The sequence below is a fragment of the Garra rufa genome, chromosome 21 (assembly GCF_049309525.1).
Source record: "Garra rufa chromosome 21, GarRuf1.0, whole genome shotgun sequence".
Lineage (NCBI taxonomy): Eukaryota > Metazoa > Chordata > Actinopteri > Cypriniformes > Cyprinidae > Garra > Garra rufa.
Window position 1 is genome coordinate 35,028,135 of NC_133381.1, and position 26,712 is coordinate 35,054,846.

General features: G+C 35.2%; 1 protein-coding gene across 1 annotated transcript in view; it reads left to right on the top strand.

Annotated features, from left to right (window-relative positions):
* Nucleotides 1-26,712, top strand: part of mboat2a (membrane bound O-acyltransferase domain containing 2a) — an 80,471-nt gene that overhangs the window by 39,684 nt on the left and 14,075 nt on the right. Inside the window, exons 3-7 of the mRNA XM_073826607.1 lie at nt 1,876-1,953; nt 18,064-18,159; nt 20,351-20,406; nt 26,164-26,218; nt 26,388-26,499. Coding sequence (XP_073682708.1) covers nt 1,876-1,953; nt 18,064-18,159; nt 20,351-20,406; nt 26,164-26,218; nt 26,388-26,499 — 397 coding nt within the window. The remainder of the gene's footprint in view (nt 1-1,875; nt 1,954-18,063; nt 18,160-20,350; nt 20,407-26,163; nt 26,219-26,387; nt 26,500-26,712) is intronic.

The window sequence follows — 26,712 nt, forward strand, 5'->3', positions numbered from 1 at the left end:
CTCACCCTCATATCGTTCCAAACCTGTAAGACAAAGGTAGTAAGGACATTGGTAAAATTGTCCATGTGCACGTAATGTTATGAAACTATGAGAATGCCACAAAGAAAACAAAAATAACGACTTACAGCTAAAATAATAGGGCACATTTCCTATTATATTAAAAATGCTAAGTATGCGTTTCAACATTTCTTTAACTAAAATACTGACCAAATTACATAATAACCACATCACACATTGCTTATTTGTCACAAGGTTGTGAAAATGTGATAAACTGCATGAGTGGGAGTCATGCTTAAGCTGACACTTAGCCTCTAACCATATGGAGGGATCTGTTACAGTTCTCTGAGCAGAGGTCAGTCCATCCAAATCACACAGGAAGTTATTATGCAATAAACATGACGGCAAGAAGCAAGACCTCTAAACAGTGCAGTTTCCCAAGATCTGGCAGACGCTCGTGTGTGGTTAACCCTGGTGGAAAAACAGCTAAAACCGGCCTAGGCTGGTTGGCTGGTCGTAGATGGTTTAAGCTGGAAGTAGCTGGTTTTAGCTGGTCTCCCAGCCTGGTTTTACCTGGTGGTTTCCCAGCCTGTCCAGTCTGGGAAAATGGTCATAACCCCTCTAAAACCAGCCTGCTGACCAGCTAAAACCAGCCAACCAGCCTAGACTGGTTTTAGCTGTTTTTTTTTTTCACCAGGGAATGTCCTCTTGAATGCTTTTATTGTAATACTACCAATTTGTGAGTGAAGTATCATCTGTTACTCCCATAATTTATCGCGCAACTGTCCGCTGTATTTGTGTGGCAGCGTGTGAGGGGATTTCCCGTCAGCTGTTGTAATGTGATGTGCTATCATCACATACTCGGAGAGTTTGCTTTACTCTCTGTACCGCTCTCTGAGACTTCATAGAGACATTTGCTTGCTCTCAGTTGACATCAAGTCCAAATTGGGTTAGTTAAACTGCCTGTTGTTCTTTGGAAAAATCTTTCAGGTCTCAGAATTTTTTTTTTTTTTAATTTGTGAATGAATGGAATGAAGATTTTTCTTATTTTGCCTAAATATCATATTTTTTAAAATGTAGTACTGCCCATCAGAAACTACAGAAGATGCTTATGTTTCACAGAAGACAAAATAAGTAAAATTTACCCTGATCTTTATATTCTAAAAATTTTCACACCCTAGCTCTCCAGGGTTCAAATTTTTGGGACCTGAAGGATTTTTCTGAAAAACAGCCGAAATAACGTATGATACCTCTTATTTTGGTCAAATTAATTAACATGTTGCAGATTATCCAAGGTGCATGTAAACTGTACTTTCAAAATGCTGGTTTTACTGTGTGGAATTCATGAGTGCATGTTTTTGGACAGAAGAACAATCTCTCATTAAAATGCAGTAGCTTACTTCACCCATTCAAAACTTTTCCTTTTTGGCATCCAATGAGCAGTGCAGACAAATGGTTAAAGGGTTAGTTCACCCAAAAATGAAAATTATGTCATTAATTACTCACCCTCATGTCATTCCCAACCAGTAAGAGCTTTATCTTTGGTACACAAATTAAGATTTTTTTAATGAAATCTGACAACTTTCTGACCCTGTATAGACGGCAATGCGCAACTGCTGCGTTCAAAGCCCAGAAAGATAGTAAAGACTTTTTTTTTTTTTTTTTAAATAGTCCATGTGACATCAGTGGTTCAACAGTAATGTTATTAATATATGAGAATACTTTTCTACTATTCTCAAGATCATTTTCATGGACAGAAACTATTTGAATAAAAACAGGTATAAAAAATTGAAGTTCAAAATGACATTCTTGTTTCACACTTTAATAAATTGCACACTCCTGTCATTGCTATTCCTTGTTCCTTGTGCTTCATTTCAGGTATGCCTTACACTTTCTGGTACAGAGCGGTCTTGCTTATGGCGTTATGATCTTCACAGGTGTGGAACACATGCACAAGTGAGTACTGATCTCACAGTCCTCTGCACCATCAATCCAGTAACAAGAACAACCTTATGCCAAGTCAGAAATGTGTTATGACATTGAAACAGGTTCCAGAATTCTCAACAAGCTCTTGCCATCCAGTTCACCATATGCCCGAGTTATTCATCTAGCCCTACAGTTGGCTTGTTGAATATTAATCCATACTGCTCTCACCCATCCATTTCATTCTTATCAGTAAACAGCCTCGGGGAACGAGGGAGCGTCTGTTTTCATCACTGCTTCCATAAGTCGCATACAAAGTGACTGCTCCCTCTGATCTGGGGTCAGATGAATGGATGTGCTGGACCATGTGGTGTGCGCTGATGCTCGAGGCGGCGCCATAAATACCCAGTGCTCAATAGTGAGTGCTATTTAAACCAACTACCTACACTAGTGTGAACTGAATCTTAGGTCACAACAACAGCATGGCACTAGAAAAGACACTAGGTCAAAAGTTCAGAATCTGCAAAATGTTAATTATTTTAACAAAACAAGCAAAATGCATGTTATTTTTTTATTTAGTACTGACCTGAATAAGATATTTCACATAAAAGATGTTTACATATAGGTGAATTTATAAAAATGTCCCTGTTCAAAAGTTTACAAACACTTGATTTTTAATACTGTGTTGTTACCTGAATGATCCACAGTTGTGTTTTTTTTTAGTGATAGTTGTTCATGAGTCCCTCGTTTGTCCTGAACAGTTAAACTGCCTGCTGTTCTTTAGAAAAATCCTTTTGGTTCCACAATTTTGTGTGTGTATTTGAACCCTTTCCAACTATGACTGTATGATTTTTAGATCCACCTTTTCACACTGAGGACAAATGAGGGACTCATATGCAACTATTACAGAAGGTTTAAACACTCACAGATGCTCCAGAAGGAAACACGATGCATTAAGAGTGGGGGATGGGGGGGGGGGGGGGGGTTTGAAGATCAGGGTAAATTTAACTTATTTGTTTTCTGGGGAACATGTAAGTATCTTCTGTAGCTTCTGAAGGGAAAATAAGAAAAATGTACACATCTTCATTCTGTTCAAAAGTTTTTACCCCCAGCTCTTAATGCATTGTTTTTCCTTCTGAAGTATCAGTGAGTGTTTGAACCTTCTCTAATAGTTGCATATCTGAGTCCCTTAGTTGTCCTCAGTGTGAAAAGATGGATCTCAGAATTATACAATCATTGTTGGAAATGGTTCAAATACACAGAAATGCTGAGAAATCAAAGAAGTTGTGGGACCTGAAGGACTTTTTGACGAACAGCAGGCAGTTTGACTGTTTAGGACAAACAAGGGTTTTATAAACTATCACTAAAGCTGTGGATCATTCAGGCAACAACAAAATATTAAGAATCAAGCATATGTAAACTTTTGAACAGGGTCATTTTTATAAATTGTGGGCTATATGTAAACATATTTTTGGTAAAATATCATATTCAGGTTAGTACTAAATAAAAAATAACATGCATTTTGTATTCTCCCTCTTATTTAGGTTATTGTTATTATGTAAACTTTTGACCTTGACTTTATGGTCGATTTCTAGAGATTTAAGAGATAAGTGTAGGTCATCCGGGCGAGGTCACCTGACCTTGGCACATACATCAAAACTTCAACTCAGAAGTCCTGCCAGCATGAATTTTGAACTTTGGCTTGTTGAAAAGGTCATGATGACAAGTTAACTGCCGGACCTTCTACCCAGATGTTTGCATAACTGCAGAATTATCAAACGAGGAGTTTTAACTCCATGTGCACTAAACAGAGTAGATAATCTCGTAATGAATCATCTAATGCTCATGTAGAATTGTTTAAAAACACTAGTAATTTAATAACACAATTAAATGTTAAAGGGTCATGAACTGAGAAATCAAAATTCCTTTTCCTTTTGACATATAAGAGGCATTGCACTATAAAAACATCTTGTTGTTCAGAACTCAAAACTTTCTTGTTAACGCAACCAAACGATGACAATGGCTCTGAAGATAACAAGATGCTGTGCAGTACCAAGTTGTGGAAAAACAGTCTTTGCATTGCCTTCCTTCTGATCCCAGTGTTAGGAAATGGTGGACAAACTTTTTTTTTTTTAATGAAGTTCCAGACCACGTCAGTAAGAAGAACTTCGTTTTTTTGTTATTCACTTTGTTTTACCACGGATTCATTTACAAACACGGCACAATTCGACACAGGACAGGGTTTTCAGAAAGACTGAAACTAAAAAACAATGCTGTGCCTACAATAATGGATCCCACAATAATATTGCAACACAATTGTGAATAACTGTTTTTATTATGTGGTCACTATTGCTTTGCCTGTTATTACAGATCATTTGATATATACTAAGTATTTATGCGTTTTTGATTTAAATCACAGCAGTGTCCATTTATGAAGCATGTAGGCTGTCAAACATGAACAACTGTTAGCCAATTATAGCAGTAGGCATTTACTTTCAAGTCGTTCTGATGAGAAGGGTCAAAACACACACGTGTTTTTTATGTTAAAAATCTGTTAAAAATCTTGATGACATTATAAGTGGACATCAGAGAACAGTACAAAATAATAAAAAGGCAGTTCTGAGAAAAAAGTCAGAATTGCAAGATATAAACTCACAATTGTGAGAGAAAAATCAGAATTGTGAGTTTATATCCCTATGGAGCTTATATTATGACAATACTTTTTGAATTTGGATTGTAGTTTGAATTATTGACAAGTGTCATTTAACAAAACTGAATATTATATGGCATTTAACATAGTTCTGAATTCGATTTTTTTTTAAACTTGAATATTGAACATTTGAAATTGAACACAACTGAATTTTCAAATCGCAGATTTTCTAATAGACGTGTTTTTAAACAGCAGATTTTTGTTCTGATTTCTAAGACTTCAGATATTCAGTTTTTAAAAATTACAACTTCAGGTTTTAAAGATTAAAAAAAAATTCGGAACATCAAATTCAGTGTTCAAAATTCAAAGCGCAGAATTTTGGATCGTACAGAAAGTAGGTCAGAGGTTATGCACAGGGAAGAGTAGATCTACGAAAAGTCGAACGAAGCATTTACTGTGACCGAGAGGGGGCATGTTTGGTTCACTTATGCTGCGTCCAAAATCGCATACTGCTTCAGTAGGTACTACATTTAAATTCAAACGTACTTCATGACCGTTAAAACAGTACGTTCTATATAGTATGAATACGGGTAGTATGAATGGAATTCGGACGTACTACATCTGCCGCGTCTCCACTTTCTGCCATTTTTTTTGAATAACGACACCACTCCTGGAGCCTGAAGTGTCCATGGTATGCCTACTGCAGAATTCGGGCGGAAGCAGTAGGTCATCCGGGTACTTCTCGCCTACTGTATTTCGAATACTACGAATTTGGACATACTACTCGCCTCACATACTGTTTTTCACGTTCTATATAGTAGGGAAGTATGCGATTTCGGACGCAGCGTTAGACTAGTTCTGCCGTGGTCACAACATATTAACTCGTGGGTACGTGATATGTCGTGTAGGGCTGGGTAAAAAATATCGATTCTCCGATTTTAATCGATCTTCAGTTTAACGGAACGATATCGATTCGGGAAATCCCCGAATCGATTCTTAATGCTCGTGCTTCACGTAAGAGGATATGAATATTCACCTCTCGTCCTGAAGGTGTCACCATCAGCTGCTTTTTTTTGCAGAAAATCTGGTGATCAAAAATGATTAGGCTGTAGTTAAGAACTGTTTTATGGACAGTTAGAATGTTTTGTATACGCAGACAAGGGCTTTATGATGGGCCTGTTTTGAAAGTTTTGAATTTAGAAAAATGCTTTATTTCTTAAACATGTTAGAAGTTCTTAATAGATTTCACTGTTGCACATTTAGTCTTTTTATTTTTTACAGTAATGTGCATTTTGCTGTTTGTTTACATGGTGTACAATGGATGCACATATTTATGACTTCTTGTTACAGTGTTCATTTAAAATAAAAGTTGTTTAAAATAAACAACTGTGTGCACCCTATTATTAATGTAGATGTGTATTTCAGTAATAAACTTAAGTAGGAGAGTTTCAGTTACCAGCATTTATATCAAAATATGGATCCCATGTCTGCAAAACTAACATTTTAAATGAAATATTGATAGCTAATCGATATCGAATCGAATTGAATCGAAATCTAAATCGAATCGAATCGAAACCATAAAAATAAGAATCGAATTGAATCGCCGAATTGGTCACAATACCCAGCCCTAATGTCGTGGCCACAAGATGGCAGTGTATACATAGTTATACGGCATATACCCACTTCTTTATCAGTCGGCTTTGCGTAAAACGAATCTGAAAGCAAAATGCGCACGCGCATTCAAAGGCAATTTTAATACCCGAAGTTTAGAGAGCAACTCCCCAATGCGCGCAAATTAGACCTCATAACATATCTAGGCTGTTATTAGTATGTGGGCTATAATAGGTTGTGGTAGTTGTCTATAGCTTTGTATCATACTTGAGATCTCTTGTCTTCAGGTTCTGAATAGTTTTGCCGACAAGGAATTTTTACTGGAAGTGCAGATTAAAGGGTGAATATAACACATTTAATTTCGGCTTATTGATAAACTATTACATTTTATAGCTAAGGAATAAATCATTCACGCAGTTTCATTTGAAACACAATGAACACAACATGCTCATTTATCGTCACAAACTGGGGTAAATACATTAATAACGTAAAAACTTCATTGGCATAATTGTCAGGCGTTTACAGTATTTTCAAAATATTTTAGCATATTAATAATACTAGCATAATTATACAGAGAGTTAATTAAAGCACTACACGAACTGAAAGGGAAGCATATAAAACAATAAATGGCCTATAGCCCAAAAATATAGCCCTAACCAGTTAATATAATTATTATAAAATTAGGCCTATTGTATTAGCCTACTGTTTAATAATAATAATAATAATAATATACAAATATAAAATATAAAGAACCGATCCGTTAACGGGCAAGCGGTGCTCCTGCACCCAAAATACTGACACTTATGTCTCTTTGCGTCAGGCCCCGCCAGAGATAAAAATGTTGTCCTTTAACCAGATTTTTAACAGCAAATAGAACATTTGTCGGTAGTGTTGAAAACGACGATCATGTAATGGAATTCCCCTAGTATGATCAATCAAAAAAAATGTACAGAGATGTGCCTGACATGAAGTCATAGTCCCATGAATAGGGACTATGAATTATAAATAGAAGAACACATATAATACTTTTCTGTTATGTTTTGTTTATTTTTAATGAAATCAAATGTGACCTTGTTGTTTGCAACTATAGCAATGTCTTTCCCAAAACAGCACAAATCACTTCAGGCCTTTTCACACGGGACGCGGCAGTCGCGAGTGTCTACTGGAGATCAAAATTTGAGAACAATTTATAAACAATTGAACAATTCTGAAATAATGTCATCTTCACTGCTCAACAGTTGGAGTTTTTGTCTCATCTATACCATGCTACCAGAACACATTTTCCACAAAATAACTAAGGCATTTCAACAAAAAACATTATTTTGCAGAAAACACACTGATCAAAATTAGAGAACACTTTCAGATACCTCCCAGTTATTGGTGTTAATCTGGCACCTAGTGGTAATTTCCTTGATTATCTGTCGACCCCTATTTAACTGGCAGCCTAACTTCCAGTTTCACTGACTCTGCAAGATGGTGGGCCGTTCTAAAGTGACTGAAAGCCTCCGGCAGCATGTTGTCTAGATGAAGGCCAAAGGGATGACCCTATCAGCCATAGCAAGACAAGTTGGTCGTTCCAAATCTGTGATTTTAAGAATATTGAATCTTTACTACAACACAAACTCATTCAAGTCCCCCAAGAAGGCTGGTCGTCCACGGAAGACAAATACAAGAGAGGACAGGATACTGCGGAGGATCTCAATGGGCAATCGTTTCCACACTGCAGCTGGAATTGCTCACCAGTTCAGCGCTGAACAGGGTAAGGATCTGTCTCGTCATACAGTGTCTCGACGTTTAAGAGCATTTGGACTGAAAGCCCACTCTGCAGTGACCAAACCTCTCATTAGCAGAAAGAATCAAAAGGCTAGACTAAGCTGAGGAGCATGTTGTGCGGACAGAGGAGAACTGGTCCAAATTTCACTTCAGTGATAAAAGCAAGTTTAATTTATTTGGGTCCGATGGGAAACATTATGTTCGGCCACAAACTGGAGAAAGACTGAACCCAAAGAGTGTAAAGAAGTCAGTGAAAAGTGGAGGAGAAAGTGTCATGGTTTGGGGCATGTTTTCTGCTGCAGGAGTTGGGCCTGTTATACAGCTGCATGGCAGAGTGAATGCAAATGTTTATCAGAACCTTCTTCAACAACATATGGTTCCTTCCCTGCATTCATCACCCAATCAGCCCGCAGTGTTCATGCAGGACAACGCTCCATGTCACACAGCAAAATGGGTAAAGCAGTTCCTTGAAACTGAAGACATTGAAATACTGACATGGCCTGCCCAGAGTCTCAATCTCAACCCAATATCCTTGGCGACAAAGTTATGGCCAAGAAACCCACTACAGTCACCGAACTGTGGAGGAGACTGGAAGAAGAGTGGACCAAAATCACACCAGAGCAGTGTGAGAGACTAGTGCTGTCCTGTGGCCGCAGATGTGCTGAAGTCATTCAGAGCAGAGGCCTGTACACTTCCTACTAATTGCTGACTGTTGTAACCTTCAGAAAATTTTGTTGTAATCTTTTTCCATGCTACAGTCATTGTTGTTCTTTAATTTTGATCAGTGTGTTTTCTGCAAAATAATTGTTTTAGTTGAAATGCCTTTTTTGTGTAAAAGGTGTTCTGGTAGCATGGTATAGATGGGACAAAAACTCCAACTGTTGAGCAGTGAAGATGACATTATTTCAGAATTGTTCAATTATTTATAAATTGTTCTCTAATTTTGATCGCCAGTGTAGTTCATTTTCAATGGGAGCGGTGCGGAGGCGAAGCGCAAGTGGTGCTCCTGCACCCAAAATCCTGCCGCTTCCACAAACACGGCGCTTCGCAGCAGGCGCAGCCAAAGATAATTTTAAAATCTTTTTGTGAGCGGCAGCGTCCGCACCAGGCCTGGTTCCAGAACTAAATCACTGAGGGTGCTTCTTAAATTAGCGAGGGTGCTCTACCCTTATACACATGGGCGACCTTGGGGGGGTGGGGTGTAGCAGTTGAAACAGTTTATCAGAATTCACCCTCCGATAATAAAGGGACTGCGTATTGTAGCCTGGAGCACTTTCCAGGCTACAATCCATTCAGAATTTGTATGAAACTTTCTTTTTTCCGACATCGGCATATTTATGCTGGATTCATTCTCGAAATAGCGGTGACTGACAGAGTAAAATCAAAGTAATGTACGGGACAAAAATATAAATGTGAGCGCAGCCTCAGTGATTTATTTCTGGAGCCGGTCTACCACTGACATCGCACGTCCTGAGCCAGATTTTAAAATAAAAATAGTTCAGTTTTTTATGTAATGGCAAATTGATTATATTTAGTTTCGTTTTTTATTAAGTTAATTTAGAAAAACGTTTGGAGCATTTTTGTTCGTTAAATATAAGTTTTTTTTTTTAACGAACAGCGCCCAGCTGAAGACTGATCAGGGGCCGTTTGATCAATTTGCTTTCTCAAATCATCACGGTTTGCCTAAAATCTATAGATCTGCAGTATTAGGCGCATATCCAATAGTTTGTGCAGAACATGAGGCGCAAGCGCGATCACTTGCATTTTTTTTTTTCAGTGGAAGCAATTTAAAATTATATTTTTACTCACAAAGGTAAGAGTAATACATTATTCAGAACTGTAAAGAGTGTACTTTTATCTGTGTGCACTAAACAAAACGTATAAAATAGTTTTAAATCATTACTTAATGAAATAAAACAAATAGAAAACAAAAACTCTTTCATTATGTAATCAGTAAAGACGCATTTCTCTCTAAAGGCGCTGAGGATCTTTGCTACACTGACTCAGAATACATAGTTTATTAATAAATAATTCAAATTAGCCTTACTCTTTCCGCCTTGACACATTCATTGTTATTTATTTGTGTTATTTATTTATATTTGTGGCAAGTTTCAGCAAATTGTATGCGCTTGAACGCAGATCTGTTCCAGCTGCGCTGCCGTCCGAGCCAATCTCGAAAGTAAAAGCGAAAGTGAAGTCTTTTGTTGTTTCCACCAACGCATTTTTTTTTCTTCACCATAATTGATGGATTTCTAAAATATAAAAATAAGAAGTCTAAAACAGATAAAACCGATGCCCGCCCGCATCTGAACTATGTTCCCCCCCGACTCAAGAGTCAAATGTCCGCCATGGGTATACGTATGTATAGTGAGATCTCACAAAGATAGGTTACATTATAAACAAAGAAGTTCGAATATATCTTATTTAGATCACGTCTACTTTGTTATAATTACTTGAGTTAACACAATAACATTACCTCAACAAAAACTCTGGCGATTTTAACGATGAGTGGATTAACGCCTCTGTTTCAAGAAATCAACAGATATGTGTGTGGTTGGCTACATTGCTTAACTCAGCAAAAACATAACAGAAACCGACCTCCAGAGCACAAACCATAACGCACTGGATTATTATCTAAATCTGCAATAAAATGCCATTATTTTGCTATTGATTTCGTTTGAGGGTGCTAGCACCCCCGTAGAACCGGGCCTGGTCCGCACCGAGAGCGCGTCGCGAACACCACCTCAACTGCACAAAACGCTTCCACTACAAGAGAAGGCAGCAGCCGCGCGGCGATTCCTGCATGTCATTATCTCCACAAAATGATCTTGTGGCCACGACATATCATACTCCCACGAGTTAATATGACGTTCCCACGAGATAATATCTTGTGACCACGGCGTATTATCACGTACTACCCACGAGTTAATATGTTGTGACCACGGCAGAACTAGCCTAAGTGACACAAACATGCCCCCTCTCGGTCACAGTAAATGCTTCGTTCGACTTTTCGTAGATCATCTACTCTTCCCTGTGCATAACCTCTGACCTACTTTCTGTACGATCCGAAATTCTGCGCTTTGAATTTTGAACACTGAATTTGATGTTCCGAATTTTTTTTTTTTTATCTTGAAAACCTGAAGTTGTAATTTTTAAAAACTGAATATTTGAAGTCTTAGAAATCAGAACAAAAATCTGCTGTTTAAAAACACGTCTATTAGAAAATCTGCGATTTGAAAATTCAGTTGTGTTCAATTTCACATGTTCAATATTCAAGTTTAAAAATATCTAATTCAGAACTATGTTAAATGCCATATAATATTCAGTTTTGTTAAATGACACTTGTCAATAATTCAAACTTGTACAATTCAAATTCAAAAAGTATTGTCATAATATGAGCTCCATATATCCCGCAATTCTCACTTTGTATCTCACAATTCTGAGTTTATAACTGACAGTTTATGTCTGACAGTTTTGAGAAAAAAGTCAGAATTGCGAGATATATAATTGCAATTGTGAGAAAGAAGTTAGAATTGTAAGATATACATTTGAGAAAAAAGTCAGAATTGTGAGTTTATATAGCGCATATTTGACTTTATAACTTGCATTTGCAGGTTTATATCTCACAGTTTTGAGAAAAAATTCTGAATTGCGAGATGCAACTTGCAATTGTGAGAAAGTCACAACTGCGGATATACACTGGCAATTATGAGCCAATCATAGCAGTGGGCATTTATTTTGAAGTCGTTCTGATGAAAAGGGTCATAACAGGCAGAAAATAGCCTATTACTTCTAAATGATGTGTTTTTATGTAAAAATCTGTGAAAATAAGTGGACATCAGAGAACAGTAAAAAATAATAAAAAAGGCAGTTTGTGACCCTTTAAAGGGACACTCCACTTTTTTTGGAAATAGGCTCATTCTCCAACTCCCCCCGAGTTAATAAGTTGAGTTTTACCGTTTTGAAATCCATTCAGCCGTTCTCCTGTTCTGGCAATATCACTTTTAGCATAGCTTAGCATAGATCATTGAATCCTATTAGACCAATAGCATCGCGTTCAAAAATGACGAACGAGTTTCGATATTTGTTCTATTTAAAACTTGACTCTTCTGTAGTTATATCGTGTACTAAAACCGGCGGAAATGCAAACCTGCGATTTTCTAGGCCGATAAGATTAGGAACTACACTCCCAATCCGGCATAATAGTCAAGGAAGTTTGCTGCTGTAACATGGAAAATCGATGCTTTTCATTTTCCGCCGGTATTAGTACACGATTTAACAACAGAAGAGTCAAGTTTTAAATAGGACAAATATCGAAACTCGTCGGTCATTTTTGAACGCAATGTTATTGGTCTCAATAGGATTAAATGATCTATGCTAAGCTATGCTAAAAGTGATATCGCCAGAACAGGAGAACGTCTGAATGGATTTCAAAACGGTAAAACTCAACTTATTAACTCGGGGGGAGTTGGAGAATGAGCCTATTTCCAAAAAAAGTGGAGTGTTCCTTTAACCTACTGGACTTTGGATTGGACAATGAACGCTTCTTATTGGCTATGACAGTCAGGTCACAGTATTCTGTTGTTTGCACTGATTATTAAGAAATCAAGTCTTTCTTTTTGCTGATTTATATTTTCGTCTAATAGAGTAAGAGGATGTAACTATAGTGCTGAAGACTGATAAGATGAACTTGTGCAGGAGTCCTGATTTGCCTGGTTCCCTGCATTGAGTATAGAGAGTGAATTAGGGATGCAGTGCTACAAAACAGACCTTTTGAAACTCCAGGAGACGATCAGTTGGTAATAGAGTGATGCCATGCTCCACCGCTCAGGGGAGATGAGAGGGCAAAGCAAAGGATGAAGGGAAATTGAAAAACAGGGGTGGAAAACTGATAAAGAATGCAAGGTATGTGTCTATGTCTGTGTGTTTGCAGAAAGGGCAAGTATATATATATATATATATATATATATATATATATATATATATTATTGAGAGGCTCACATTACTTAACTGGTTTATTACTTGAAGTCATTTAGTCAGACTGCCAATAAAACTGGCACCTGAAGTAATCATGCAAACACTTTATTATATAAAATATAATAAAAACCTGAATATATATACTCTGGGCTTTTCTGGCCTTATTGCCAACATTGAATGCTTGGATGCATAATGACTTGTTGGCTGTACTGTGGCAGCAGTAACTTTTATGACCAATTTATGGAAATTCATCTTAAATGTATTTTTTTTTTTTTTCACTGAAAACTTAATTTATTAAAAATGAAAACAGACTGTTTTTGCTATTGCAACCTTAAGACTTATATATAGAAATTCATCTCAAATATATTTTTGGACCAAAACCTGTCTCTTTTTTTAATTTTGAAATTGTGTGTTTAAATTTCTGTTTTGAGAGAAAAAGTCAAATAATTGTGAGATATAAACGTACAATTGTGAGAAAAAAGCCAGAATTGCAAAATATAATCAAGATATAAAAAAGTAAGAATTGCAAGTATCGCAAACTTTCTGACTTTGTATCTCGCAATTCTTACTCAATCTTTTAATAAAAACTTTTGATAAAAACAAACTGTTTTTGCTACTGCATCCTTAAGGCTTATATACACTAGCATTTAAAAATCTGGGGTCAGTAAGGTTTTATTTTTTATGTTTTATTAAGAATGCATTAAGAATGCATTCAATTGCTAAAAAGTGACAGTAGAGACATATAATGTTACAAAAAAGTTTGATTTAAAATCACTGCTGTTCTTTCACCTTACAATTCTGACTTTTTTCTCAGAATATTTTTGACCCATACAATGTATTTTTGGCTAATGCTACAAATATACCTGTCTTAGTTTTGTGGTCCAGGGTCACATGATATGATAAATGAATGTTAAAGCAAATATAGTCACTTCAGTCTACAATTTTTCAGTGACATGAGTGAAAGTGTTGAATGGCATTACAGCAAAGGTTGATGGGTAGCAATACAGAAACGGCCAATAAGATGAATCATCCTGCCTCCTGATAGAGTTGGATACTGCAGTCCAGTATAAACTCCTACTAGCAAACAACTTCAAAGCGCACACAGCAACTTGGCGACCTTCTGTAATTAAAATACTCTACATGTGAATGTACCTATCTTGACAGCTTGTTACTATGAGCATCACTGTGAAACTTCAAGACACTATAGAGATTAAATGTTCACACAGAGGTATTGCTTTCACATTCAGCCCCATGTGAAATTCCTGAAATCATACACAAAACTACACCATCCTCTAAAACAGTGTCAGCTCTGAAAGTTAAGGAGATTTGGTGGAAGGTTTTTCTCTCAGGTCTTGTTCTATTTCACATTGGTGTGATTGTCCCCCGTTTCATTAAAAATGACACTTTTATGATGTGATTTATTGCTTTAATATGTTTTCACTCGAGCATGTGAGAGAAGGGTTTTATGGAGTAGACGGGACCCCATCTAACAGCTGCTGATAACAACTCACCTCTGTGTCTCACCTTTATAAATTATCTTCTTGAGACTGTGTGTGGCCGTTATTGCCAAATGAAAGTAGAACCAGCAGAGTGTGTGTGAGAGAGAGAGCGAGCGCTGCCCTCATCACGGGTCGCTGGAGCTCTTGTCTGTCTTATTAGAGATAAATAGTGTAAATGTATATTTATAGAAGGGCTACTGTAGTGTGGGAGTCCTTGAAAAGCACAATATCAGATTATGCTCTCCAGCAGAGACAGTACATGTATAGGGAAAGTACGACGCCATTTTAGTGCCATGTAAAAAAAAAAAAAAAGAGATTGAAGTCATAATACTTTGAGAATAAAGTCGAAATACGACGAACTTAAATCGTAAAAATTAAAGTTATAATATATTGAGATTATAAGCCTATATTACGCATGCAAAGGCCCGGATTTAATTCATTAAATTATACTGTTTTCTTTAAAAAAAAAAAAAAAAAAGTCCACCATCTACTCCGCAAAAATGTGGTGTCCAACCTTTTATTCGAGAATAAAGTCGAAATGGTTTGAGAATAAAGTTTGAAATGTCTCAAATAAAGTCGAAATATTTAAAGAATAAAGTTGAAATATTTTGAGAATAAAGTCAAATAATTTTGACTTTATTCTCATAGTATTTCAACTTTATTCTTGTAATATTTCGACTTTATTCTCATAGTATTTTGACTTTTCGACTATATTCTCGAAATATTTCGACTTTAGTCTCGTAATTTCAACTTTGTTCTCAAAATATTTCAACTTTATTCTCAAAATATTTAAATTTTATTCTTATAATATTGCGACTATTCTTATATTTTCAACTTTATTCTCAAAATATTTCTACTTTATTTCGTAATTTCAACTTTGTTCTCAAAATATTTCAACTTTGTTCTCAAAATATTTCAACTTTATTCTCAAAATATTTCAACTTTATTCTTATAATATTGCGACTATTCTTATATTTTCGACTTTATTCTCAAAATATTACGACTTTATTCTCGTAATATTTTGACTATTCTTGTATTTTTGACTTTATTTTTTTAATATTTCTACTTTATTCTCATAATTTCAACTTTATTCTTATAATATTTAGACTATTCTTATATTTTTCAACTTAATTCTTAAAATATTCTACTTTATTCTCGTAATTTCGATTTTATTCTCAAAATATTACGACTTTATTCTCGCAATATTTTGACTATTCTTGTATTTTCGACTTTATTCTTGAAATATTTCTACTTCTCGTGATTTCAACTTTATTCTCAAAATATTAAGACTTTATTCTCAAAATATTAAGACTTTATTCTCAAAATATTTCAACTTTATTCTCGTAATTTTTACTTTATTCTCAAAATATTACGACTTTATTCTTGCAATATTTTGACTATTCTCATATTTTCGACTTTATTTTTGAAATATTTCTACTTTATTCTCGCAATTTCGACTTTATTCTTGAAATATTTCTACTTCTCGTAATTTCGACTTCATTCTTAAAATATTTCGACTTTATTTTCAAAATATTACGACTTTATTCTCAAAATATTTCAACTTTATTCTCGTAATTTTTACTTTCTTCTCAAAATATTACAGCTTTAATCTTGTAATTGTGGTGCTCTCCTGTGTGTCAAAGACTGTCAGAGAAGAGAAGAAATTGTTGAATAAAGTTGTTATTTTGTTATTTTATTCGCATACAAAAAATATTCTTATAGCTTTATAAAATTACGATTGAAACTTATATGGACTATTTTAATGATGTCCTTACTACCTTTCTGGGCCTTAAAGTTGTGTTGCTGTCTATGCAAGGTCACAAAGCTCTCGGATTTCATCAAAAATATCTTAAATTGTCTTCCGAAGATAAACGAAGATCTTATGGGTTTGGAATGAGGGTCAGTAATTAATGACAGAATTTTCATTTTTGGGTGAACTCTCCCTTTAAGTAAACCGACTGACCCGTGCCCATTCTGCATCACAGTCCATCTCCTAACTGTACGACATTCCTTGTACAACCAGAAAGCAACCTCCACACAATCATCCTACAGAGCACTGGAACAGAAGAAGGTCTTCATAGTGCACACAGTGCTGCTCATAGCCCTGCTGAAGGGCCTAGTGTTGAGACAGAGCAGGCACCGCCTCTGAATACTACAAGTGGGACTGTAGACATGTTAAACTGGCTTTGTTAGAGGCAAAGAGAAACTAAAAGGCCAAGAATTTGCCCACTGTTGCCAACTGAGGAATTGGGGGATTCGGCTATTTAAGTCAGAAACTTAAAGTCTAACATACCAAATGTTGTGCAGCTGATAGTGGGAGAAAATTCAAAGGCTTTTGCCTCCAACTGAGGCCCTGCTGCAAATCAGTGAGTCTTTGATCATTTTTAGTGCCTGTTATCTTGCTTTTGATGGTTAATATGCTGAATAAAAGAGCGATCTTTATCGGATTGTGGGAGGAAGTTAATAAGCCGAGTTTAAATTATGGCTGGAGTCTGATAGTGTTGTTCTAAGTTTGTTGTAGTATGCAAATAACTTGCATGAATTATCATGTATAATATCAGATATCAAATGTGAGCTGTTTATGTTTATGGGGATAAATAACATTAATTTTTTTCTATTTAAATTACCCATCAAAGAGAAAACATAATAATTAAATATATATATATATATATATATATATATATATATATATATATATAATATAAACAGTTTCTTATATGATTGTTTTTGATTTTCTTTGTGTCAATTATAAAAATGTAATAAGTTTACATATGCTTGATTCTTAATACTGTGTTGTTACCGGAATGATCCACAGCTATGTTTTTTTGTTTATGGATAGTTGTTTATGAGTCCTTTGTTTGTCCTGAACAGATAAACTGCTTGCTGTTCTTCAGAAAAGTCCTTCAGGTCCCACAAACTCTTTGGTTTTTCAGAATTTTTGTGTATTTGAACCCTTTCCAACAATGACTGTATGATTTTGAGATCCATCTTTTCACACTGAGGACAACTGAGGGACTCATATGCAACTATTACAGAAGGTTAATTACTGATGCTTCAGAAAGAAACACAATTTGAAGATCACGGTAAATTTTACAGTTATTTTGTCTTCTGAAGAACATGTAAGTATCTTCTGTAGCTTCTGAAGGGCAGTACTAAATGGAAAAAATATGGTATTTTGGCAAAATAAGAAAGATGTACACATCTCCATTTGTTTAAAAGTTTTCACCCCCTGACTCTTAATGCATTGTTTTTCCTTCTGAAGTATCAGTGAGTGTTTGAACCCTCTGTAATAGTTGCATATGAGTCCCTCAGTTGTCCTTAGTGTGAAAAGGTGGATCTCAAAATCATACAATCATCTTCGTTCTGTTCAAAAAACCCCTGACTCCTAATGCATTGTGGTTCAATTGTCATGCAGGAAATAGAAAGTCAGGTTTAGTGCATTGTGGGATACAGTATTTCACACAGTGTGGTTTGTTGTATGTATACTACACATTTTATATTCATAGCATTTGCATAGTACCCACAAATATATATACTGTTGAAATGGATATGTGTGGAAATAGAAACAAAGCCTTTTTTGTTTCTGAATTGACTGTTTTTAAGTTTTTCCCTCTTTTGCATTTTTCTCCATAGATACTGCTTTGTGGTTACGCTGGGATATCTCAGTTTCTGCCAGGTCACAAGAGTCTATGTGTTTGACTACGGCATGTACTCAGCAGACTTCACTGGGTAAGTTATTTTGCACTGGAATCAGCATCATTTTAATGAAAACTGAAAGAAACTAAATGAAAAAGATTTTGCCTGGAATAAAACTGAACAACTAAAAACTGACTGTGAAAGCCAGGCTAAACTAAAATACCTTCTCACTTATTTCAAAACTAACACAAGTGAAATAAAAATAACTATAAAATATAAATTAAAGGTGCAGTGAAGTGCTTTTAAACATGTAGCGTTATTTAATTAAATGAAATGAAAAATGTAACTGAAAAAACTAACTGAAAAATGTTTTCATTATATTACGGTTGAAGTCAAAAGTTTGCATACACCTTGCAGAATCTGCAAAATGTTAATCATTTTACCAAAATAAGAGGGATCATACAAAATGAATGTTATTTTTTATTTAGTACTGACCTGAATAAGTTATTTCACATAAAAGATGTTTACATATAGTAGTCCACAAGAGAAAATAATATTTGAATTTATAAAAATTACCCTGTTCAAAAGTTTACATACACTTTATACTTAATACTGTGTTGTTACCTGAATGGGACCTTTTTTTTGTCCTGAACAGCTAAACTGCCCACTGCTCTTCAGAAAAATCCTTCAGGTCCCACAAAATCTTTGGTTTTTCAGCATTTTTGTGTAATTGAACCCTTTCCAACAATGGCTGTATGATTTTGAGATCCATCTTTTTACACTGAGGACAACTGAGGGACTTATATGCAACTATTACAGAAAGGTCAATTGCTCACTGATGTTTCAGAAGGAAAAACGTAGCATTAAGAACAGGGTGAAAACTTTTGAATGGAATGAGGATGTGTACATTTTTCTTATTTTGCCTAAAAATCATATTTTTTTCATTTAGTACTGCCATTCAGAAGCTACAGAAGATACTTGCATGTTTCCCAGAAGACAAAAGTTAAATTTACCCTGATCCTCAAATTCAAAAAGTTTTCACCCCCCAGATGTTCCTTCTGGAGCATCAGTGAGCTTTTGAAACTTCTATAATAGTTGCATTTGAGTCGCTCAGTTGTCCTCAGTGTGAAAAGATCTCAAAATCATAGTCTTTGTTGGAAAGGGTTCAAATACACAAAAATGCTGGAAAACCAAATAATTTGTGGGACCTGAAGGATTTTTCTAAAGAACAGCAGGTAGTTTAACTGTTCAGGACAAACAAGGGACTCATGAACAGCTATCACTAAACAAAAAATGGTCTATGCTGTTTTCAGGGGATGCTCTGTACTTCGTTACTGTTTATATGAAACAAGGTCTCAACTTTCAAATTCTATCCATTTCATTAGGCAATTCAAGCAATAAATACCTTTTTGACGCTCTTTAATGTCGCTTGATAGATCGCTGTAGCTAAAATGTGTAGGCTACTCGCCTGTGTGTAATCAAACGCATGGCAAACGATTCGTTTTTGTTCTGGATCCCGTGCTCTGCTGCCACACCGGAGCGCACTCACCACCAACTGGACAGGTGTAAAATAAAAATTACAGTTAGAAGTTACAATTAGATCACCCTCAGGGTAATCTGTCAACGTGACGGACGGCCTTTAGACGGCCTTTTCGTCACTAATAAAAAAGTTCTGTCAATGACGGACAATTTCACTTACCGGGACCTCAGCAGCTGTGGATCATTTAGGTAACTTTAGGTCATTTTAGTAAAATAATTAACATTATGCAAATTCCGCAAGGTGTATGTAAACTTTTGAGTTCAACTGTATTGAGGTTTTAAGTAGGTTCCCGTAATTATGTATGAAAAGATGGCTCATATTGTACATGCACCTCAAAATATCGTGTCAAAAAAAATCTTCTGCTTTGCAATAATCTCCAGAGCTTTCTGGTTGAAATATGCGTGAATTCAACTTTATTCTGCACTGCATTGAGACTGCAGCTCTCCTCCAATTAAATATGCATGTTAACCACAGCCAAGTACAAGTATATAAGTGTTAGTTTTACCTCAGGATTAAAGTAGATCAGAATAACAGCTCAACCTTCAAGCAGGTTTGACATAAGCAAGGTAACCTCAAACTTTTAGAATCTATGTGGAGATATGGTCAGTGCAACCGTATAAATAATAAATGTTGAAGAGCTTGTGGAGGCTCTTACGTACATGTGGATCCAACAGACTCGATATCAGGTTTAAACAGCATCTCTCAGACATACCTACACTTTGCTTTTTTCTTTTCTCCCTCCAGGCCCATGATGGTCATCACACAGAAGATCACAAGTTTGGCCTTTGAGATTCATGACGGTATGTGAGCGTTTTATTAATCCAATTCCCATCTTCTCTTTATTTCCATGGTGGAAAAGCCTTGGTAATGAATAATATCATAAAACTGGCTTGTTTTCTACCTGCAATCTTTCTAGAGGTCTATTGTTTCTGTCTGCGCCCATGTTAGAGGCTCTAGGAATTACATAAGGGCTGTTAAACCCTGCTGCTACACTACGTCCTCGTATGCCATTGATTCATACCACTTCTGGCGCTGCACTCCAGTGAATGGGCCAGAGTAGTTCGGGCTGCCAGCTGGATGTTGCACTTCATAGACCACACTTACCCAATCCAACACACTATACTGCTTATTACGCAACTTGGGGAAATTTGTTTAATAAGATAGTAATTGTGCTGCATCTTCATATCATATTTAGATGATCTGAATCATTGATAAAGGAGAAAATAGTGATTTCAAGATTAAGGACCTCTCTACAGAGGAGTGTGTTAAAGGGACAGTTAATCTGAAATACAAATTCAAGTTATTACTTTTTAATTATTACTGTGCATTTAAAAAATAATAACATTATTTTTTTAAATTATTTTATAATATTTTTTTAATTGTATTGTTTTAAATTCTAATAATATTTCAAAATATTTATTTTTTCACTGTATTTTAATTAAAATTAATTAATTAAAATGAATAAAAATTCAAATTTTTAATTAAGGATTAAAATTTCTGTTTTTTTTCCCTCACGTAAAGCTACTGCATATATACAGTTGAGGTCAAAAGTTTACATCCCCCTTTCAGAATCTGCCAAATGGTAATTATTTTACCAAAATAAGAGGTCATACAGATCATACAAAATGCATATTATTGTTGATTTAGTACTGACCTGAAATAATATATTTCACATAAAAGATGTACATTCACTTGATCTTAATACTGTGTTGTTAACTGAATGATCACAGCTGTTTTATTATTTTATTATAACAATTTTTTTGTGTATTGATAGTTGTTCATGAGTCCCTTGTTTATCCTAAACAGTTAAACTGCCTGCTATTCTTCAGAAAAATCCTTCAGGTCCCACAAATTATTGGTTTTCCAGCATTTTTGTGTATTTGAACCCTTTCCAACGATGACTGTATGATTTTGAGATCCATATTTTTACACTGAGGACAACTATTACAGAAGGTTCAAACCACAAACCACTCACTTATGCTTCAGAAGGAAAAACGATGCATTAAGGGGGTTAAAACTTTTGAACAGAATAGAGATGTGTGCATTTTTATTGTGCCTAAATATCATATTTTTTCATTTAGTACTGCCCTTCAGAGGCTACAGAAGATACTTGTGTGTTTCCCAGAAGACAAAATAAGTTACATTTACCCTGTTCTTCAAATTTAAAAAGTTTTCACCCCCGGCTCTTAATGCATTGTATTTCCTTCTGGAGCATCAGTGAGTGTCTGAACCTTCTGTAATAGTTGCATATGAGTCTCTCAGTTGTCCTCAGTGTGAAAGGATGGATCTCAAAATCATACAGTCATTGTTGGAAATGGGTCAAATACACAAAAATGCTGAAAAACCAAAGAATTTGTGGGACTTGGAGGATTTTTCTGAAGAGCAGCAGGCAGTTTAACTGTTCAGGACAAACAAGGGACTCATGAACAACCATCACTAAATGAAAAAAAATGCTATGGATCATTCAGCGAAGAACACAGTATTAAGAATCAAGGGGATGTAAACTTTTGAACAAGGCCATTTTTATAAATTCAACTATTTTTTTTTCTTGTGGACTATGTGTAAAGATCTTTTATCTTATTCAAGTACTAAATAAACAATAACATGCATTTTGTGTATAATCCCTCTTATTTTGGTCAAATAACATTTGGCATTTTTTTTTTCCTTTTTTTTTTTTTTTCATTGGTTGGAAAAGAGCAGCTCAAACATTCTTGCAAATATCTTCACTCAAAGTGGTTTGGAATGACTTGAGGAGTTAATATTGACAGATTTTTAATTTTTTGGGTGAACTATCCCTTTAAGCACAATGGAATGATCATTAGAGGAAATGTGATGGCAGGAACCCAAGAGAAACCACTCTAGTTTTATCAGCGACTGGCAAATCTCCTATGTAAACAAGGCAACTGATAAGCAAACTAGATTGCACACAATTCCAGCGTAGTTTTTAGGTACTTAGTCAACCAAAGGGCTAATCGCTGTGATTTTTGACTGAGTCACTTTTAGTGTCAAACAGAAGTAGCATCACAGTCACCACAGTTTCTTTACAGGGCTTATGGGAAGATTAAGAGAGCACATCCCATTTCCCTGAAGCGATAGCTCACAGAACAGCTGGCCGAAACTGCAGCCCAGCACTTTTGAGCTGCCTCCCCATGACTTGCCGTTAGCTCTGCATGCCCTGCTCTACTGCAGACAACACACATGACATATTAATCCATGTGCTTTAATGAAGTTATGTAATAGTCTCCTCCTTACACCACTTTATGGAGAACTAAACTCAGACTCAAAAGTGTAAAGCCCAAAGTATCCTTCAGTTTTTACACGTGAAGGTCTGCATACTGTGCACATTTCAGTTTTAAATCCAATTTCAGGGAGGCAGTGTAACCCTAAACCTAATATGAAAAAAAAATCATATTACAAAAATAAAACAACTTAAATATTACATTAAAAAGTGTATAAATCACCTGTTTTACTGAAGGAGTTGTCCAAAAGTGACAGCAGCAGGTGAAGTTACATCGGGAGTCTGTGTCTCTCTCGCCTCCCCTGAGCCCATTGAGTTTTAACAGACCCCTTAAAGCATGCGGTGAGTTTGGTGAGGGGTAATTGAGAATGAATGGGGGAAAGTCACGTGAGAGGAGGCAATATGATTGGATATGACTGGTTATGTTCGGCTGTGATTGGTTCATGTGATAAATCCCACCTCTTGTGTTTGTGTGCATTTTGTGTTTGCGAATCAGTCTAAATGAACAATATAATGGCGTTAATAGCAGGACTAATTAAAAAAAAAGTAAGTAAACAAGTCGCACTCTTTGTTGCATCAAAATAGGACTTAAAATGGCATGAAAACATGATATGTGCAAGTTTTTAGTGAGCAATCAGCATGGTAAGATTTAAAGTACATTTCCGTGTCTGTGACCAATATTTACAGAGCTTTGATGACTGATTATCTAAAAAATGCAAAAATAGTTAACTATTAAAAAGAATAGCTGAACATAAGTTCACAAATAAAATATATATATCTTTTTTAAATTGTTACTGCCTTGAGTTGGCATTTTGGAATATATGTAAAATGCTTAAAAAGACTAACTTGATGAGATTCATACTCCGCTTTAATGAAAATTATTGTTTTTTTAATTAATAATTGAGGGAGGTTGAAGGGTTAAAATGCTAACATGTTTCTGAGTTTTAGCCTGCAAAAATATGCTCTATCCACCATTTGTAAATTTAATATGTCCGCTTCCAACTGTTTAAGCTCTACAAAGCAGCTTGTCAAAGCATCTATCTTATCTATTTATCTATCTATCTGAAAAAAAAACAAAAAACACCAACCTCAAATGAGATATCATATATAAAATCATGAAACACAGTTTAACAGCAGTTTATTAAAAGTTTAACAGAAATTACACTCTTATGGCCGTATGAATGACTTTTCATAAATTTATTTGTAGCAAATTCTGTGTTTTTCATTTCAATTATCTGGATCCCATTTTAATGGTTTCATTACATTTTAACAATCAAAAGCATTGCTAATCTATTGATTTTTTTTTTAGAAAAACAACTTAATTTATTACTTTTTTTATTTATTTTATTTTTGAGAAAGACTGTGTCATGCATAAATTTTTTCTTCAAGTTAAACTGAACTTTTATTTTGACGGGTTGCTGTGAAGACCTTTAAGTTTCTGTTTATATATGATATGACAATATATATATATTTTTTTAATTGTAAAATGCTCATGAGGTGACTCTCAGAGTAGTTCTAGAGATTATGTTCATGTACTCCTATATAGAGCAAGCAGAGGCTGAAAATGCAGCAAGTGTCACACATGCTTTAGTATTATGGAAGGCCAAATGGTTCAAATGCACATAAATTTTAACATGTCAACAGTGCATAAAATACACATTTAACACAGCATGAAAATCAGCATGAAATACATGCATAATATGTGTTACATGTGTATTTTATGTTGTAAAATGTACATGTTTTTGAACCATCTGGCCTTCCATACAGTTTGTGTGTAGCAAATAAAACCATGCATCTATGCCATTAGTTCACATAGAGATGCGCAGAACATGCATGATTCATATTTAATACATAAAGATAAATTATATTTCATTTTATATTTACATAAAATATAAATTACATAAAATAAAATATGAGTCTCAGTAACAATTGAGTCTTTGTAATAATTTCACATATTTAAATTAACATAAAATATAAATGACATTATATAAAACTAAATATATTTCACATGTATTTTAAAATAAAATAAAATAAAATGTGGGTCTCTGTATCAATTTTGATTTATTCATCCAAAATTGGATGCATGCCAAATTCTGTGACATTCCACATTTTACAGTAAATTAAATTTTTATGACTGCATTCAGCGATCCTGTTAATGTTTCCCACATTGCAGAATCATAAGGTCCTAGTCAGTGTTGGGGGTAAAGCATTAAAAATAACACAACTTACATAATATTACTTTTTTCCAAGTAACTCCTAAAGTAACACATTACTTTTTAATTGACAAGAAAATATCTGAGTTACTTTTTCAAATAAATAACGCCAATTTATTGATTAAAAGCTCCCCTGTCCCAATGTTGAAAGAAATCATGAGTAAGCTGTTACTTTAGTTCTAGAATAAATGTGAACATGCATTTGCATCTCACTCACTAAAAATGAACAAAAACAGTGAAATTCAACTCAGAATATGATGCAAACCTGCAATAATTAAATATGTTAAATAATACAATTATCCTTTATGTATTTAATACCATTTTATTAACCAATGTCTTTGCTGCCGACCTTCAATGATTCAATTCATCCATACTAATAAGCAAAAATTACTCAAGATAATCTAACATTTGTTTTCCTTTTTTTTTTATTGCTGAAGGGTTGACATTTTTTCTTTTGTGGTCTACTGTACAGATGTGAATTTACTTTTCTCTAAGCCTGAGGCTTTTAGTGTGAAATGGCTTTTTTCTATTTTTTTTTTTTTTAAATATAACCTTTTATATTAAAAACAAACAAGCAAGCCCTGCCCAGATTTAAAAAAGTAATGCAAAAGTAACATAATGCGTTACTTTTTTTTACTCAATATTATAATGCATTACTTTTAAAAGTAACTTTTCCCAACACTGGTCCTAGTAGAGAGACAGAGATAATATTTATTTACCAAATGTATTTAGTCATTGTTTTCTTATTATGTGCATTTATCATGGTTTTAGTCATACAGCCTTATACTAAGCCTGTACAATTAAACAATATTGTATTTAACCTTAAACGCTGAATGCATCAGCACAGATGTGTGATACGGTTTCTGTTTGTATTTGGTGAGTGTGTGATTCTGCATTATCACGTGGGGTTCATTCACACATATCTGCTTTATCAGAGTATAGCTGCTGTTTCTGGAAGCTCGTGTGAATCGCAGGATTTGCTGCAGTAGTGCTGCTGCTTCATAACCAAACAGAACTGTGTCTGTTTCTCAACTTCTAAACATGACAGTGTTTTGTGGGCGTGTCTCTGATGAGTTCGGGCCTGTGTTTGTGTGCTTTTCCCACAGGTTTAATGAAGAGGGAGGAGCACCTTAAGCCCAGTCAGAAGTATCTTGCAGTCAGGTATGTGTGAAAGGTATGTTTGTGGTTGGGATGAGATCACTCATTTACTTTGTGTCTTTTGAAAGAAACTCAGCTTCAAAACTGATTCGAGATATGAAGATCAAATGCATGAGAGTGCACAGCTGCATTCTTTAATGACAGTAATGTTAAGCGTAATATTGCTCTGCAGTGCCCGAAAAGCAGCATACCACTTGCAGACTCAAATCACTCACAATCAGGCCCTGAAGGCTGTTGCCAAGCAACTGAACATTCCCGCCGTGAACTCGTGTCCACAGGAAGTCGTCAGGATTCTGAGGTTTCGGAAGTCACACCCAGAGCATTTCTGAATAATGTTAGTACCACAGCCTTGTGGTCACAGAGTGTTAAGCAATATGTCAACATTTACATAATGGATGACTTGCATTCTTGTTCAAATACGTCACAATGTCATGTTTGATCAGTGCCAAAGTGCTAGTATTTATGGAGGAGATAATAGCAGTCAGTTCAAATTCATG